This window comes from Cyprinus carpio, chromosome A4, assembly GCF_018340385.1.
Source record: "Cyprinus carpio isolate SPL01 chromosome A4, ASM1834038v1, whole genome shotgun sequence".
Lineage (NCBI taxonomy): Eukaryota > Metazoa > Chordata > Actinopteri > Cypriniformes > Cyprinidae > Cyprinus > Cyprinus carpio.
In genome coordinates this window covers 6,994,242-7,013,769 of record NC_056575.1, presented here as the reverse complement: position 1 = coordinate 7,013,769, position 19,528 = coordinate 6,994,242, and the positions used below count along the sequence as shown (strand labels likewise).

Genomic DNA, 19,528 nt, shown 5'->3' with positions numbered 1-19,528 from the left:
AAATTTAGTTTGACATCTTTAAAGCCGTAAGTTAACATTTTCCAAAGGCTACGCTTTTTTTTCAGAGGATTAAATAGTGCGTTTTGCACACTTCTAAATTCACCATATATTTAGTAATTACAAGCCTCGTTATTTGTGAACATTTTAAATGAATAACCCTCGTGTGTGATTGCGTGTGGACGGGCGCCCCCTGCTGGGAAAGACCAGCAGTGTTTTCCTGTGTATTGAACGTAAACGCAGTGAAGTCACGCCTCTCCATCTTTCCTGATACACTGTTTCCGTTCGTGGGAAAACTTACTGCCATTCCGTATTTTTTTTTTCCAATAGTTTTTTCGAGCTCCAGAACTTTTCTTTTTGACTACCATGAAATCAAAGGTCTGCTTACCGATCATTTATATGCGTTTTGCTTCTATTGGTCACAGTTAAAACAGCCTTTATCTCCGTACAAAAGCAAACGAAAGTGAGGAGAGTTACTCTGAAATAAGAACGCAAGTCGTAAAACACAAGTTGTGCTTCCAATAAGGTGAGTAAGGCTTAAAAAACGTCAAAAGTGTTATTCTTGTCAGTACTTTTTAAAATGTACGGTTGTTTATCCTACTATGGAAGTACGTGCTTTTAGCTTGTTGTGTTGTTGATGTTTATCAGTTGCTAGCCTTATATCCGTTTAAGCAAATACTTATAGTTTTGATTTGTTAAGTGGTTATAATGCGGTATTTAAACAAAAAAACGAACGTATGTGGAAGTTTAAATGTCATACTAGATCAGTCTGTCTTAATAGGAAAATCTCTGCTACTACGGAAACGTCTTGATATGGAAAGATATGCGACTTACGCAGATGTGGACGTGCAGTAGATGAAGCAGATCTGGTGCCGTGCATGTCTACTAAAAGGAGTGCATCTGTTCAAGGCCTACAGTTTAATCAAACTAGACTTTGGCGTTCAATTAACTTTTAATGAGTTGTTCAGTGTGTGTGTGTGTGTGGGAGCCGCAGGCTGCGTGATTAGCGCTACACTGTCTGGAATGTGCAGAACTGGCGCATCTAAAAAGCGCATGTCTAGTTGAAAGCAGCTGCTGCAGACTCATGGAAAGTCTGAACATATTTACACACACATCATTTGGCTATTATGGACCGTGTTTTGGTTAAGCCTTTAATCTGATAAAACTCTATACAGCTACTGGAATATTACTGTATATTTCAGCATGTTCCGAATATGCATAGCTATATTACATCAAATTAACACAGCTCTTTCATTCGGATTTAAATTATTAACTTAATTTTCTTAATCAAATCTTTCTATGGCAACCAGGTTAATATGTTTCCATGGTGCATACAAAATCATAATATGACTTAATTTCTTTCTTTTTTTTATGTGCATGTAAATACAGGGGCAGGGGTTATGGACAAAAGTTGTTTTCATCTTTGGGTAATTGTTGAAGATAATAAATATGTTATATAGACTATAGCACACACATACACACACTTTTTTTGTTTGTATGTATGTTATATAGACTATAGCACACACACACACACACACACACACACACACAATTATGTATGTATATATATAAGTATATAGATTCTTTCATCGTTTTTTTACACACAATTATGTATGTATATATATAAGTATATAGAAACAGAAAACAGAAACATATTCATCGTTTAATATGAATATAAGTATTTTTGATTTTTTTGTCGCTTTAAATGTGATGATCCAGAAAAAAATATAATTTCTAAAAATATAAAAATATAAATATAATTTATCATGTATGTTTTATCTTTGTGTGTGTATGTTTTTTGTTGAATTAAGTCTATCTAATTTACATACTTTACCACTTGCAAGTATGCATATCAGTCTGGCTATGTCTCACCCAAAGCCAAATAATAGAGAAAGCACAGTATCCTATTTTAATTCCATTAGAGGGCAGTGCATCCCAAAAATCATTGCACCTCCAAAGAGGTCACACGGTTAACTGCTAAAAGTCTTATTCAAGTGTGAACTGCAGCAGGTCAGAGCACAACCTCTTTTGAATAAAGAGCAGAAAAAAAGAGCCAATGACATAATTAAGGACGGAGACAGAACATGACCTCAGGGTGTTATACACAAGAAGAGTATGTCCTGTGCTAAATATTTGCATCAAAGGGCATGAACCTTTTATGTAGTTCTTGAGCTAACATTAAAATCCACACGCATGCAAAACAACGTATGCACACTGGCTTGCATTTTGGTCAGGTTTCGGGTGCTTGAGAGGCAACTAATTCACCTGTTTTTAAAGCTAATATCTCATCTATCAAGGGCCTTCTTTCTGTTTTGAATATGAAAATTAAATTTTCTGCATGGAAGGCATCTTCAATATTCATGCATGCGCAGGAAAGCTATTAGAAATGCCATTGCTTTAAACAGTTGGTCTTATTAAAATGCCAGTTGTTATAAAAATATCAGCCAGGCTGTTTCCTGTTTCTGTTGTTGCTTTAGTCATGCTGCATACAGTCATAAAGTCTTAAATTCAGTTTGACTCGAGATAATATTACACGTATTACTCTCTAGCATGACCGAGATGTGTGTTGACAGATATTTCAATGATCCAAAAGCTCATTATTAATGTAAAAGGTACAAACCCGAGAGAATGGCATCAAAGGCTTTCATGTGTGCATGAAGTGTTTAAAACATGAGTGTGTGTAGTATATTGCATAACAAGATTATATCACAGACATCTTTGCTGCATAATTATATAAACTGGCATCAGAAGAACCATCATAAAACCTTTGTTGGGTGCTGTGGGTAATATAAGCCCTAAAAGCATGCATGTTTCAGTATATATGTGGACTATGCATTTAGGGTACCTGCAAAATACTGTTTTTAACATATTATGATTTGTGACCTATTGATACTAATCTAGCGTGATGTAGTATGTACTATTACACAGTTAGTATTCAAATAGGGATTCTGTCTGAGTATGCAAGGGATAAAAGAGGTATAGAATATAGGCTAACACATTTCACAATTAATTACAAAGAAACAGCAAGTAACATTTAAATAAAAGTACAATTTTGAAGCAGACGGACTGAAATAGTATTTTCTTCTAAAACAAACTCCAATCATTTTTATTTATAACCTAAAAAAATATTTTTTACAGTGCAGTTTATATTTGCTTATGACCATACATGACTTCACCTGTATCTTCATGCCATTTTTTAATGGTGTAGCTACTGTTTAATTCTTAAAAAAAATATATATATATAGTAAAACAGCCTTTTGCTTGCTGGAGGATGAAATCAGCACTCATTTTGTTTCTTCATTCCCAACACGCAACTTCCATTTCCCTGGAAAGTGTTAGAATGTGCTTTTTGCCAGCAAGTCAACCAGCGTTCCCTGGATGGGGAGTTAATGGTAGTTGATTTACATATAGGGCAGAATGTTCGGGAATACATCCCCCTTGAGTGCCTGAGAGTGTGGTTTACATGCAAGCCAGCGCATCCAGCTGAACGAAATGGCCTCTTTGAAACCACAGTCATGTGCGATGAGAAACATTCCTATAAAGAGACGAAAAGCTTGTTGTCTCAGAAGGATCTACATTGTCAATGAATAGTGTACAGAGAGAAGGCATATCTGAGTGTGTGTGTGTGAAGCACTGAGCAGATTGGCAGGCAGATGTTCATTATAGTGCTCTGTGAGGTGGCAGATTGTGCTTCCTCAGAGTCTGTTTAATTAACACTCCTTAAACACACATCTGGGCAGCATTTACCACATACGGTGGAGTCCAAAAATCTAAGACCTCAAATTTATTCTATAAATTTAATGAAAAAAAAAATTAAAGATTCTGCACTATTTCTGCACCATTATAATAAAATATATAATCTAATAAAATATAATTTTTCAAAGATTTTTTTAAAGAATTTAATATTTTCATTCAGCAAGGAAACATTAGCCTACATTGTTCAAATGTGATACTTATAATGTCACATAAGACATTTATAATGTTACAAAAAAATATATTTTTGAAGCCTTATTGAGCATAAGTGACTTTCAAAAATGTAAAAAATCTTATGGCCCCAAAATTTTGAATTATAATATAATAATTATATAATAATTATATAAAAATAATAAAACATTTTAGAACTTCTCAAACTAGTGCATGTGTGATTTTTGTATGCTTACTGAATAGTCATCTTTTGAAGACTTTTCAAAAAATACAAAGTTCCTACTTTTCTGGCATGATTTACATAATGTCTCAGCACCAACATGCACATCAAAAGATGTAAGAAATTGTACCAAAAACAGTAACAATATGAAATACACGTTCAACAAGACTTAGGTTAATATTAATAGGAAACAATGAACTTTACAAACACATCTTTTACTCCCTCTGTCGTTTTCATTCTCTCTCTCCATCAGATATCTTGCAATCCTCTTCTCTGTATGTATAATAAATGAATGCTGTTCCTGACTGTTGATGCATTAAGTACCTGTGAACAGATATTCTGTTATGCTGTATTCAGGCACCCAGACATCAGCCACGTGAGACGCACAAGCCATAAAATATTCAACAAGAGTATCCCATAAGTGTTACATGTGCTGCTATTCAGGCCTGACACTCAGAAGTGTATTACTACATGTGCTGCCTGTTTCCGCAAGATGCAGAGAACAGAATCGGTTTAATTTCAACAAATAGTTTGCCCAAAGCATGTTGTTGTGTACTTGTTTTGCAATACCCATGAGTGCAATAACCCATGGTGGGGGGAGATATTGATTACTATAGATATTGATTTGAGAACAGCCCAGTTATAGCTATCTGTCAGTCATGACCAAAGTTGTTTCTGGATGTATAAATTAATATTAGTTAGCTAATCTATAATAAATGAACATATATTAAAATGCTGTCCATTGTTAAAGATAATTTATTAATCTTACTACAGAATATTATGTTTTGTATTGTGTTTTTTAAATGTATTTAATATAAAACAATTTAGCATAAAACATTTCTCAGTGATTTTAAATGTTTGAACATAGTGTAGATAAATGTGTATTTGACCTGTGAGGTCAAAAAAAAAAAAATACGCACACAAAAAACCTTTTCAGAATAGGCTAATTAAAAACTGAGTAACAATATGCATTTATGGGAGGTCCTCAAAAGTATAGGTGTATAAATTTGCTGCCTGTGTGTGCAGCTGTGGGAAAGTATTGTACACCCTTGCAGCAAAGTAAACACTGTTCAGTTAATAAATCCTGTGTAATGAGTTTCCTGAGAACATCAGATCTCACAAAGCCACCGCAGGGTGAAATACACAGTCAGCACCATATCACACACACACACACACACACACACACACACACACACACACACACACACACACACACACTGAGTTACACAAGATCACAATGCCATTTAATTAGAGTGGAAAGAGCTCCGGAGGGAAAGAATTATAGCAACAAAAAAAAAATTAAAAGTATAGTCACAGGAGGATCTCTACAGAAATTTCCCCCCAGACACACATATGCATATTTAGATACATAAATAGGGACATACCATGATTTTTATTGCTTTTATATTAACCAAATTATAATACTTCAGGCTAAGTCTAAAAAATAGAAACCTTTTTTGCATTTTAGAATAAAAAAAAAATATATTATATATTATATATATAAACTCTGGAAACATGTATTGTGTAAATTAAACATGACATATCACCTTGAGACAGTACAATCTGTTGAACAGACTGTACTGTATGTGCTTAATTTAGACCTAGTATCAGTCTGTTTTGCAAGCTGTCTCATCCACGCCTCACTGCAGCTCACGTTAGAGGTCAGTAAGCATCCTAGCCAGTGGTTAAATCAGGATCACTAGCAACAAAAAGGACTCTTATTGAATGTGACATTGGTTTGATAGACTGAAATGGGAATGAGAGACTGAAGCCTGAACTCGCATTTGAAAGTTTGTAGGTTTAAACTCCACAAAGCTGAAGGTGATTTATTAATATGAAGCTGTTCAAGGTAGTTTCAATGGCATTGCTAAGCATTTTTATTTTTTATTTTTTTGAGGTTGTTGGTAGTTGGCTGGTTGTTGTTTTAAATAACTGCATGTACAGTAGTTTTTTTATCTATCTATCTGTCTATCTTAAAATATCATCAGCACAGACAAAATTTTTGCCCCAGTATGAAAGCCCTGGATTAATATTTTCAGCAGGCAGTAATACAAATCAAATGCATGTTTTGTGTCTAAAGTGTATTTTAATGTGTAAATGTGTTTAAAGGTCATGAAGATCAACATCATACAGTGCCAAAAACAACAAATCAGATGCCCTCTTTACCCTTATGTAGCATGGCAACAGAAAAATTACAGGAAACATTGGCACTGCATGATCTCTCTGCAGAATTGCTCGAGACGGCATCTACATACAGACAAAATCATACATATGAGACATACATGAGCTAGGATTTGATTTATTCCCTCAATTAGCTTTCATTCTTCCCACTTGGCTACTGACTCTTTTAAACATACATGGGAAGGGAGATAACGGATCCATTGACCTGCAAACAGATTGGCCGGAGTGCAGGAGGAGGAGCCAAAGAGAGAGAGAGGGATGAAGAATGAAGGTAGGAGGATGCAGAGAGAGGGACGGAGCGCTAGTTGGGATGTGAAGAGTCGGGAGAGGAGATCTCTAATAATAGCACTGCAAGGAAGCAAGAGCGTGCAGAGAAAAGAGTGGTACATGCAACAAAGCAAATAATGCAGACGCAAAGCAATGAAAGAGTGCGATGGAGCGAGAGCGGGGAAAGTTGAAAGCACATTCTCTGCTTTCCCACATACCGGAAAGGGGAAAAAGACAAATAGGAAATACAGGAAGAAAGATGTTCTCAGTGCAAAGGAATTACAGAGCAAAGACCTCGAGAAAAACCTCACCTTAGAAAGCTTTGACCTCTGAAGTTCTTGTGTTTTTGAGAGTACGTCTGTTTAAGTTAAGTCCGACCCTTTCAAATGGCAACTTTGGACATGTGTGTTAAGTTGCAGCTTGTGTGAAACATGCCCTCCGCTCGGCCTTCATCTGATAATGCAGAGGTGTGAGAGCCACGAATCCGAGGTCCAGCGGAGCCCCTCATTGGACAGCGCAGAGTCAGAATTCACCCGGGCGGCCCGTCGGGGTCAGCGCCTGGCCGTAGGGGCCTTCTACGGCTCCCGGGGGTCAAATGTCAAAGATCAAACAGCACAGAGTGACAGAGCCGTGGTCACGGTCCCACCAGGAGGGAAGCCTCCGGATAAGCGCGTGTCTGCCGGTGGGAAGTACGTTGTGTTTTACCTGGACTTGTCTTTTGTGTTGCTCCTAGAGTTCGAGAAGCTGAAGATGGCTCGTGGATGCCTGTGCTGTGTCAAATACATGATGTTCCTCTTCAACCTGCTGTTCTGGGTGAGTATCAAAGTACAGCATGAATGATCCACACTTACTTGTTGTCAAAATGCATTCTCTTGTCAAAGTTTAATGTGCAAGCTATTTGTACAATGATTTCCCCAAAAAGTGAGCATGGTGTCTCTGTGGGGTTTTCAAAACAATGCACTGTTTGTTTGAATAGTTCAGCAATGACTGTTTCTGGCTCAGCCAATGATGTGAGTTTAAGGCTGATCATTAGTGATGTTTGCTGAGGCGAGCATCACTGTTATTATTGCTTATACTTGGGGTTAGAGAACTGTCTGAATCCATAATCCTTAATATTAACCCTGAAGTATTAAAGGAGTAGTTCACCCAAAAATTAACATTTGCTTAAAATTTACTCACCCTCTGGCCATCCAAGATGAGGATAATTTTATTTCATCATCTGAAAAGATTTGAAGAAATGAAAAAAAAAAAATAATTCCGTCTCTTATTCACCAATAGATTCTCTGCAGTGAATGGGTGCCATCAAAATGAGAGTCCAAACAGCTGATAAAAACATCACAATGATCCACACATGACTCCCAATCTCCAGTCCATCAGTTAAAATGCTCTCAACGGAATCAGGAGAGAAATATGCACAGACCAAGCACCATTTATAAGTGAAAAAAAGGGTCAAAACAGCTCTAAACAAATATGGTGGATTTTGATGTGAGAGGACAAAAGAGGATGTATTATTGTGATGTTTTAATCAGCTGTTTGGACTCTCATTTTGACGGCACCCATTCACTGCAGATGATCCACTGGTGAGCAAGTGATGTGATGCTACATTTCTAGAAATCTGTTTCAATGAAGAAAGAAATTCATCTACATCTTGGATTGCCTGAGGGTGAGTAAATTTTCACCAAATTTTCATTTTTGGATGAACTGTTAACCCAGAGAATGGTTTTTTTTTTTTTTTTAAACAGTTGGATTTTGATGTGGATGATTGTCAGATTCAGTCTGGGATAAAAAGATGTGTGGTGTTTGTGTTTTTTTTGTGCAAAGATAATGTGTTTTTATTTTCCATGCTGCACGCAGCAGGGTCCCACAATCATGTAAATATAAAAAAAAAAGCAGTTTCAGCCTAGAAAACAATCATAGCGATGGATTAAATACCAAGTCATGGAAGTAGCTAGAGAAATATTTTCCTAGTATTGTTCAGCTCTAAAATACATCAGTGGCTAGAAACTTGTAGTTGTGAATGCAGTCTGTATAAAACGGTTTCTAAAGATCCCAATAATCACAAACAACTGGAAACTCATGCATGGAAATGTATCCCTCAAAATATGAACATTCCAATGACACGTTCTATCTTTAATTTTCAAACATATCAATTATTGTCATTTACTTAATTATAAAATTATATTTAAAATCCACTTAGCTCAGAAACCACTTTGAATGGGCATGATGCTTCTGGTAATAATTGTAGTATTTTGATGAAATGGATACCACAGTCACCGTTTGTGAAAATGTCCTTTATGTATACAGTACATGCTGCAGTGTGAGGCTGAGGGAAGGAGGTTAAATGCTCTTACATCAAAGGCAGTAATACATATTCATCTGAACCAGAGCACTCAAACAAATCCCCCCACCTTTTCTCTCACTCTCTTGCATTCAAACATCTCTTAAAGTCCTCCAGTTTAACTTCTCAGTCATCTGTGTCTATGTTGGTGTTGTGTATCTGCAACAGGAAGTCTGTGTGTCAGATTATGCTTCTGTGAGTAGTGAGATTTTACTCGTTTGATCTGCTGTGTGTTTTGTTTGTTGATTCTGAGCCAGTTTAATGATGGAAGCACCAAAACACAAGCAGGAAACTTGAGAAAAAACTCCCAATTGATCTAAAATCTCCCACTGCACGCACACCCACATATACACCAATATAAAGATGGAAAAGGGAACATAAAAGAATAAGGAAATTATTGAAAGATTGCAAATGCCTGGAGATTTGACCATGTACACTTTAAACAGCGGGGCGGAGAGGGAATAACAGAAAGATGGAGGAGTGAGATAGAAAGAAAGATAAAAGTAGCTTGAAAGCTTTAGACAGAATTACCTTGAGATGGAATGGTGTGTCAAAGGGCTGGTGTGGTTTTCTTTTGGTTCACTGGAATTTAATTTCAGAGTTAAGTTTTCCGTTGAAGAGAAATTATTTTTCTGTTTTGAATTACAAGGTTTGGATTTGAATTAGATTTAGTTTTATTTGATTATATTAACATATTACATTGATCTTTGTTCTTGCTTGTTATGTGAGGTTGATTTGTTGTGTTGTTTTTTATTATATTTTTATCTGGAATTTAAATGGGGTGGTAATGATGTTTCTGAGTGGAGTTGAGGAGGTGTTTTTGGTTGCTGGTAATCTATATTTCATGTGTTTGATATTACTGAGCCTTACAGCTTCATGTTTAATACATAAGTGAGAAAGTTAAGGCCAGACTCACTTCACTCTTCACAAGGTCACAAACACAGTACACTCATTAGTGTGTGTGAGGTCAGTTCTGCATGTGGGCTCTGTTATTAACATGAACGACTAGCTCTTCTGGTCTATTATTTGCAATACATATTCATCGATTCTGCCTACATTTACTGAAAAGTTCTTTCCTTTCTTTTGCATTTTTCCTGTCCTTTGCCTTTTTCCTTTATGTATTTCCTTTCATTTCTTACCCTGTTCCTTTCCTTTGTCATTTAAAGTGCTTCTATTATGCCATTTCAAATATTGCCTTTCATGCAGTGTTTAATGTACCTCTATGTGTGAATGTAAACTATCTGCAGATTTGTGAAGCCGACAGTGCACGGTAAATAAAGGTTTTTTTGTCTGTCAAAAAAGAAAGAATTGCCTCTGAATCACCTAAACAAGTCATCAGGAATTCAAACCTTACTTCCGTGACGCCTACAAGTCACTGGGTAACATATTTGCATAATGCCCGCCTACGTTCTATGTTTGCCGGCTGCGAATAACTTGACCCCGCCTTCAAACTGTCAGGGTTATGGACCTCTCCTTGACCCAGTTTATCCCTCACATTGATTGTTCATTGATATCAGGTGTGTCTCGTCTTGTCCCTCATTATCCAGTGTATTAAACCCCAGTCTGTGCAGTCTGTGTTGGTCGGGTCTACAAATTATGTTCGTGTGTCAGTCCTCATTCCCGTTGTGGATTTTCCTCTGAGTTTATTCATTTAAAGACTGTTTAACACTTCTCCGCGTCTCCTGCGTTCCTTCCGGCAGCAAATTTTGGAATTTTCTTCCCTGTCTTTCCAGATAATTTATTTTCTTTCTATTATTTCTTTTCATACCCCTTTCTTGTCCTTCCCTGGGCCATTTCCAGTCTTTTGGTTTTTCCTGTCCATTCTCCTTTCCCTTATTTATTTATTTATTTATTTATTTTCCCCTTGTTCTGATTCTTTTCTGTTCATTTTCTTTGCCTTGTCCTTTCTTTCCTGCCCTGTTCTTTTTCCTTATTCCTGTCACTTTCTAGTCCTTTTCTGTCTTATTCCTGTTCCTTTCCTTTTGTCCTGTCCTGTCCTGTCCTTGGTCCTTTCTAACCCAATTCTTTACTTTCCATCCTGACCCAACTTCCCTGCATCCCTGCAGCCTCAGTCTACATATGAATGCAGTGCACTGTAAAGAAAACCTCTTGAACGAATAGTCCCCCAATTTGGAGTGCAGGATTAGATTAAGAACAACCTCATTATGTAGGATTTTCCAAAGCCAGAGAGAATAGATTGAATTCAATTTGTTTGTGTGTCTTCATTCTGGTAGTGCGTCATGAATACTAAAATTTGGGTTAAAAGCTGTCTGCTCCTGTGGACAGAATAGTCTTACTCTGTGCTTTTCCTGTTTATGTTTTATTCTGTGCTCTTTGGCTTATTTTTCTTGCTTGCATTTTCTCCCTAATTATTTCCCCTCAGACTTTTTGATTAATGTGTCATACTTTTCATTTTCATGGATTTTAAAGTTTTTATCATCTTTAACCTATTTTTTCTGACGTGCTCTGCTGCTTCTCTCTCTCTCTCTCACACACACACACACATGTTTTATCTCTTATTTTTCATACTCATCATTTTTGAAGTTCAAGGATTCTGACTGATTTCAGATTCTTCGTGGCTCTCAGTGATTCTCAGAGTGCATGCTGGGTATTTTCTTGAGGGAGCTGAATGACACAGCTTTTCACCTTCAGTTACACTCAAGAGAAGAGTGTGTGGGGAGCCTTACCACTGCACTGTAGGGCATATCTCGCAATGACACATGTTATGTAAGGGAGGATTAACAGAGAACATCTTGGCCTGCTAAATTTTTCATTTAAGACCTTAAAAATATTTCTTTCATAATATAACTTGTATTTGTTAATCTTTAATAACACTAATAATTTAATAACACTGTTAAATAAAATCTTTAGCAAGAATATTTTTCATATTGTACATTTACTTATAGCATTTAAAATTACTTTATTTTTTAATAATTTGTTATTATGATAATAATTTGTATATATGTATGTATGTATATATATATATATATATATATATAATATATATAGAATATATATATATATATATTATATGACAAAATAGCATAGAATTTTAATATTAAACATTTATAGATCATTGGCCATAACATGAAAATTATAATTATAATAACAAAAACAATTCAGTTAGTTAAATTCTAATAATTTAACAACACTTTTCAATGTATTCTTTAGCACAACTATCCATTTGGCATACTGTCCATTATAATGTTGCCCTTAAAAAACAAATGATTTTTAACAAAAATAGATACTTATATTTTATTTTTCAATATTAATTTGACTCTACAATGGGGTAAATTGGGTTAAAACAATAAAAGCATGTTTATATTTAAAGTTTAAAATATGATTTTGCAACAGTTTAGTAAATAATTCAATTTAAAATCTTTCTCATACACATGCATACATGTATAACATTGTGCTGCAAACATAGCATATTCTAGTTTTCTGTTTGGAGCTGGTCCAGGTGTGTTAGCTAACTTTCTCCTTTTGCCTGGCCTTTAGCAGACTGGATTACTTTTACATTTCGGTTACCTGAGCATGAAATTACAAGAGTTTCTCCCAAAATGAGATGTGAACAAGCATACCTTCTACTTTCCTACAGTATAGACACACACACACACAATTCACACCTCAAAACTCAACAAAAACCATTATTGCATTTCCATTAGCATTTATATTGCTCTCACAGCAGGGATTGTTGTATTGTTTTGTTGGTTAGGCATGCGCACACATACCTTCCTCAGTCCTGCAACAGTAAATACACCTTACCTTGAGTAAACTTGAGTTCACAAAGTGGCACTGAGGTCCTACTGAGACCTACTGACTTCAGTGAATGAAACCGAAGAGTCAGTTTCACACGTAAAAGCCTGAGGAAACACTGTCCAACTGAATGTTTATGTGCGACTGATCCATAATGAATGAGTTTCTGTGTGTTTATTAACATGAAATGCTCTGCCTTGTCTGTCTCTCCTCAGCTGTCGGGCTGCGGGTTGCTAGGTGTGGGCATATGGCTGTCCGTTTCTCAGGGCAGTTTTGCCACATTCTCCCCCTCCTTCCCCTCCCTCTCAGCTGCCAATCTGGTCATTACCTTGGGCTCCGTCATCATGGTAACAGGCTTTCTTGGTTGCCTCGGTGCTATCAAGGAGAACAAGTGCCTGTTGCTGAGTGTAAGTCGACACCTAAACTTCCACAATGCACAATGCATGAGGAATTTATTGTTAATCCAGGGTTATTTTAACCCTGGGTTGGTGTAATTCTGAGTTGTCAGGTTTTGAGATTTCATTTTCAAATTCTGTCTAAAGTGACCCTTCACAAAGACCTGCCCCCCTTAGTAACTGTTGCTACGTTCGACAAGCCATGCTGCCCTTACTCCACACATCATGTTCTCAAGCAATGAATAGACAACGACAGAGAAGACAGAGCAGATTACTTTCAGTGTGAAACAAAGTGTCAGCTTTCAAATTTTGTCATTTTTTTAAGAAATTCAAACAATAAATAGCGTTTTGTGGCTCTTTAATGTGTCGTGATGGATCACTGCAGCATCTCAGTTAAATCAGCACATGAACTGATCATCTCTTCCTCTTTACTAGTTATAGCACAAAATAAACATGAATGAACATCAGAAGTTATCTTGTTTCAACCACAGATAGATGTCATTAAACACCATTTTTCAAGTTCAAGTACACCAATGTTAATCTACTCTCCTGTCTGGTTTGTTTGTCAGACAAAATGTATGTAAAGATGTAAATGAGTATGTTTGTATAGTAAAGCATTTACACTAGTTGTCCAGAAGAGTAATCAACTAGTTGGCAGACCATTGTGTACCTCACTGGTTCTCAACCACATTCCTGGAGGACCCCCAGCACTGCACATTTTGCATGTCTCCTTTGTCTGACACACCCATTTCAAGTCTGTGAATCTCTCCTAATGAGCAGGTGACCTGAATCAGGTGTGTTAAATTAAGGAGACATGCAAAATGTGCAGTGATGGGGGTCCTCCAGGAATGTGGTTGAGAACCACTGGTGTACCTAATGTAAATGCTTCACAATACACAGTATAACACCAGGGGTTTTGAAGCGCTACATTGATGGAGAGTGTGGGAGTGTAGGGAAAGGCAGATGCTGCAAGTGAGAAACAAAAGCATCTCCAGTCCCACATTCAAACTGTTTCCATCATCATGAATAGTGCAAAAACATGCCATATCCCACTTGCTTATAGTTTCTGTCAGCCTTTGGCAAAACACATGGTTAGTTTCAGGGCTTTGGCTTATGTGAACTCTCTAAATCATCTTAGATGTGACACAGTTGACTTAAAACATGCTTTGTGATATACTATTATTATTATTATTTATTTATTTATTTTATGTGGGGAAAAAAGTTTTCACACACACACACATACACACATATGTATGTATATGTAACTCATATAATGTATATGTAACTCATATCGACTCAATAACTGATTAGAATCAAATATTCCATACTATAATAACTACATATATGTCTTCTGTAAAGCACTTTATTGTTGTATATAAATAGTTTACTTACTTTACTCTCTTTTCTTGTAGTTCTTCATTGTTCTGTTGATTATTCTGCTGGCAGAGCTGATTTTGCTCATCCTTTTCTTTGTGTACACGGACAAGGTACAGGATGAACACCAAGCATCACACACACCCCCTCAATCCATCTATCACACACACACACACACACACACACAGAACTAACCACCCCACCGCACACAGACTTTCAATACCCACACGAATCCTGACAACAACAACAGCCCACACACCTGCTCTTCTAGTTTACTCTCTGAGTGTTCTTGTTTTCTTCATTTCCAAACATTGACTCAACATATTAACTCATATTTGGATTAAAAATGCATCATGTGACTTTAAATTCTTGTGCAGGTGAGCGAGAACGCTAAGCAGGATCTTAAAGATGGCCTGAGGCTCTATAACACGGACAATAACATCGGCCTCCGCAACGCCTGGAACATTATCCAAGCTGAGGTGTGTGTGGATGAGTGCAAGTGGGATATACAGTTTTCAGTGACAGAAATGGCAGGTCACTGTGAGTTCAGCTGCTCCTTATCTGCAGATGCTCTCCGCAGAATAATGGAAGATAACTCATGAAGCCCTCCAGTGTTGAACAATATGCAGGCGTCTGCAGAAATTTTCTTTGCTTAGTGTGTAAATGATGAATCTGAATATTCACTCTGTCTCTCAGTGGCAGTGTTGTGGTGTAACTGGTCACACAGACTGGCATGATGCCCTGCAGGAGAAAACAGTTCCAGACAAATGCTGCCAGGAACACTACAGAGAGTGTGGTCGCAATGCCACTAACGTCTTCTGGTCACAGGTATGGCCTTTATTTTATTTTATTTTATTTTATTTTATTTTATTTTATTTTATTTTATTTTATTTTATTTTATTTTATTTTATTTTATTTTATTTTATTTTATTTTTTATTCTATTTTAAGTAAAACTTATTTTATTTTTTTATCTTAAATCTTGTTTTATTTTATTTTATTTTAGTAGTTTATATTTTATTAATTATAGTTTATTTTTTATATTTTATTTTTTTATTTTTATTATATTTTTATGATTATTTTTTTTTGTTTAGTTTTTTTTTTTTTTTTTTATTTTATTTTATTATTATTATTATTTATTTGAGCTAGACTCATTTCCAGCAATCAAACTGATTGTTTCAGTAGATATGTTAGTGTCAATATATGTAGGTAAATATTGCGGTTTATTGGTGCATATAAATAAAAAATGATTAATAATTTAACACTGATAAGTTTAATTTGGAAACATGCCTTGATTATTTTAAATTACATTATACTGTTTTTATAGCAATATAAACAGCAAATATAGCAAATATAAACAGTAGTTAATGCAGAATTATTTAGTTAAACACTACACTGTTTTTGACTCAGTTGTAGAAATTAGATTTTTTTTCTTTTTGTTAGCTAGTGTTAGTAGTTAGAAGTAATTAAAAAATTTACCGGGGTGAGTTGCCCTAATTGAGATTGTCATAAATACTCTGTGATCATCCAGTTTGATAATGTAACTGTATTTCCTGCTTAAATAGCTTTAATGTAGTTAGCTACTCTTTGTTATTAGCTCATACGGTAGCTTACTACTATTATTAATATTGTGCACATTGTAAAGTTTCAGAATTTAGGAAGAGTTTCAAAATAGCCTCCCAACCGTAACTCATAATGTTACTACACATCTGTGGGCCAACACACTTTTCTTTCTGACTCTTAGGGTTGCTATGAGAAGGTTGAGGAATGGCTGAACGACAACAAACATTTGCTGGGAACCATCGCGATGTGTGTGCTGGTCTTACAGGTACAAACATTTTTGGAAAATAGCTGTTTTGGAAAATAGCTGTGCCTCCAATGATGCCACATCCTGTTTGATGCACATCCATGCTGATGCCATCTTCTCTGTTCTGCAGCTGCTCGGGATGGCATTCTCCATGACCTTGTACCAGCAAATCCACAGGACAAGGAAAGGGGTATGATTATTATGGGTAGAGGAGTGTTAGTGTTACACTACAAAAAAACTCAAAGAACACCTAATGTATTGTTTCAAGCCCCGCTTCATGCCATCACAAACTATAACCAGTGAAAATGAAGCTGGATTTTTTTTCTGTCAGATTTAATTATGTAGAACAGACTGTAGATATTTTTGCTTGGCTGCTGAGTGGCTAATTGTTTTGGCCTGAGGGCTAACAGCAACTGTAAGAGGAAAATTAATGAAGGAGATACATGGTGAGACGTAGTTATGGATGCAGCTGTTAAGCCGAACAGTCTTGGAAATAGTCTGATAGCATATGAACTGTTAAAAAAGATGCCCACATCATTTAAATTGGATTTGGGATATCTGCAATGCTCGTAAGCGGATACATTCACTATTTCTTTATTGGACACTTGTGTACACGTAGGCGCAGTTCTCTTTGCTGATGTAATATATCAATCGCATGCTGTATATATTTCACATTCACATAAAAGTACTGTACAATTGCACACAAACAATCCTTTGATTGTCTGATGACTTAAGTGTTATGGAGAGTGGGGTAAGACATGTCACCCCATTAATCTACCAAAAAAAAAAAAAAAATAAATAGTCAGATTATCAGATATTCAGACAGGCTCTAAATGTATTTGTTATATATATATATTGGCTTCAAATATTCTGAATATTTTTAAGGTATTTCAAATTGATTTCACATTTGAAAAGTGTCACAGCTTACCCCACTCTTCCCTGCTTTCATTTGTTAGAAGTATGAATGTGTTTATTTGTAAAAAGTATGTTCCATGTATGAGAGAGAGAGTCTGGACTAGTCATCTGCTCGCTCTGGGGCTTTTGTGTCCTGGTGACTCTCTACTCGTCTCTGTCTACTCTCTTTGTTTTCTCACTCACTGATCTTTTCAAAGTGCATCTGTACTGCTGGGAGGCAAATGAGCTGTCCTACTCCGCCTACTGTCAGGGAAGAGAGGGAGATGAGATCAAAGGATGCAGGATATAGAGGTTAGGAAATAGAGGGGGAGAAAGCCCTAATAACGGCCTCTCTTGAAAACAAACAGTATCATGCAGTGGCACCTAAAAGAGTGCAATGAGAGTTAACTTATAAGCCATAACCTCTGTAAACTGTTTGTTGCTCCTGTCATTTTCCTAAAATACATTCCTACTCATATACATTTTGTGAGTGCTATAGGTATATTCTGATCCACAGATTAAATAGTTGCATCCTTACACAGTATTGAATTATCAGGATAATTTATTACCAAATGACATATCTGCATTACTGTTTAATCAACATATTATTTTAAATAAAAAGAAAAAAAATGTTTTAAGTAACTTGTTCTTGTCTGAAATGAGTATTACAAAATAACTGCCTCCAAAAACTAGGAGAAATATGAAATATTCCTATTTTTAGCATGCATTACAGTGAAGCACTGGCAAGCTAAATAAAAAAAAAAGAAGATTTTTAGGAAATACATTGTTCAGACATGTTAAATAAATGCATATTAGTGCCCAATTTTATGTATTTTTTTATGCTAATATTAGTGAGTGCAAACGTAATTTGTCTAACTGGTTGTCTAGTAGATCTCACACCATGGGATATTCCGATAATTAGTCTCTTTTTCAAACTTATGGACTTCACTTGTGGCCATCGATTTTTTTTTTATGTCACCAAGGAATGAGCCAGCTGAGTCACATCTTGTGTTTTCATAGGGTGTTACAATATTTATCATTTTTGTAATTCATTCTACAAGTCATTGACTCTAAAAAGACTGGACATTTACATGAAGTATCTTTTAGTGAAATGCTGTTCAGCTAACAAGCAACATTCTCGGAACTTTGGCTAACGTTCTGGCAAGGTTCTCTCAAAGTTATGAACAAATGTTCTTTTAGTAATGTTAATATAATGTTCGTTCAGAGTCTTTACTAATGTTTTAAAAACATTAGCACAAATGTGTTATTTATACATCATTCATTGTATGTTTTATTTAAGAAATGTTTTTGTTGGACGTTATCTAACATGTTTTAAATATTACAGAATGTTTAGAATGTTCAGAGAACAAAGCATTCCCATAATATTTGGAAAATTATAAAATGGAAAGTTACCTTAATGTTTTTTATTTTATTTTATTTTTTATGTAAAGTAAAACACTTTAAAAACTGGACATTTTTAATGTTCAGAGAACATTAATATTTTAATATTGTTAGCTGGTCTGAAGTGTTTTTCTGTATGCTTTAACACACTTGCTCCATGTTTAAAGCACTCTTAAAGTTTATTAAATCATAACCGGAATCAGGGAGTAAAACAACATATATTTCAACATAACTTTATACAGCTCGAAATACACAACAATACAAAATACAAAGTAGAAAACAGTATCGTCTCATGTTCTCCTCAGAGGAGAGATGTGGAGAGAGGATGGACCTCTCTGTAATTCATAAAGGAAGGGGCTTTCTTCTCTCTTTTAGAGATTCTGCTTTGTGATATTTGGCAATGGCGCTGAGATAAAACTAAAGAAGCTCTGTTTGGCGGTAAGTCTCTCTGTCTCCATCTGTTGGCCAAACACTAGATATATTTGTAGGAATGCTAGTGTGTGTGAAAAAGCAGGGAAAAAAACCCCCTTAAAAATAAAGAAATTCTCTTAAACATACTTTTATGCAGACACCAGCAAACATACGGTTTTTCAGGCTCACTTTGCAGTATAGTGGTTTCAACTGTTCACACAAACCATGATGCAAATGTATCTCTGATGCCCCTGTGTCTGTGGGTGAGATTGTGGGTGTATTCTTAGTATACTGTGATGTGTTTCAGAAAGCAGTGCTTGGATACTCTTGACATGTTTTAGCTGTAAATATGTGATACAGTTACTTTATGGGGTGAATTTTATTTTAACTAGAGAGATTTACTGCTTTTTAACTCACAGCATATTGTATTGAGACCCTACAGACATTTGACGGGGGATGGCTGGAAATATTGAGAAACTGAAGAAGGAGTGTCAAAACACTGAAAACTCCATGAGTATTTGTCTCTTTCTCTCCATCAGTGGCGGTCCTTTTTTTTTTTTTTTTC

General features: G+C 35.8%; 1 protein-coding gene across 2 annotated transcripts; it reads left to right on the top strand.

The window, feature by feature from the left end:
- The first annotated feature begins 239 nt into the window (after positions 1 to 239).
- LOC109079848 (tetraspanin-9-like) lies at positions 240 to 16,459 on the top strand. 2 transcript variants are annotated; one of them, XM_042749165.1, is made up of 8 exons: positions 240 to 523; positions 7,323 to 7,402; positions 12,899 to 13,090; positions 14,491 to 14,565; positions 14,830 to 14,931; positions 15,149 to 15,280; positions 16,195 to 16,278; positions 16,388 to 16,459. In XM_042749165.1, exons 2-8 carry the CDS (start codon positions 7,340 to 7,342, stop codon positions 16,451 to 16,453), a joined length of 714 nt encoding a protein of 237 aa, XP_042605099.1. In that variant the 5' UTR covers positions 240 to 523; positions 7,323 to 7,339; the 3' UTR covers positions 16,454 to 16,459. The 2 variants fall into 2 exon arrangements, with proteins under 2 accessions (XP_042605099.1, XP_042605095.1); XM_042749161.1 differs by lacking the exon at positions 240 to 523 and having other exon boundaries at positions 6,164 to 7,402.
- Positions 16,460 to 19,528: the final 3,069 nt, after the last annotated feature.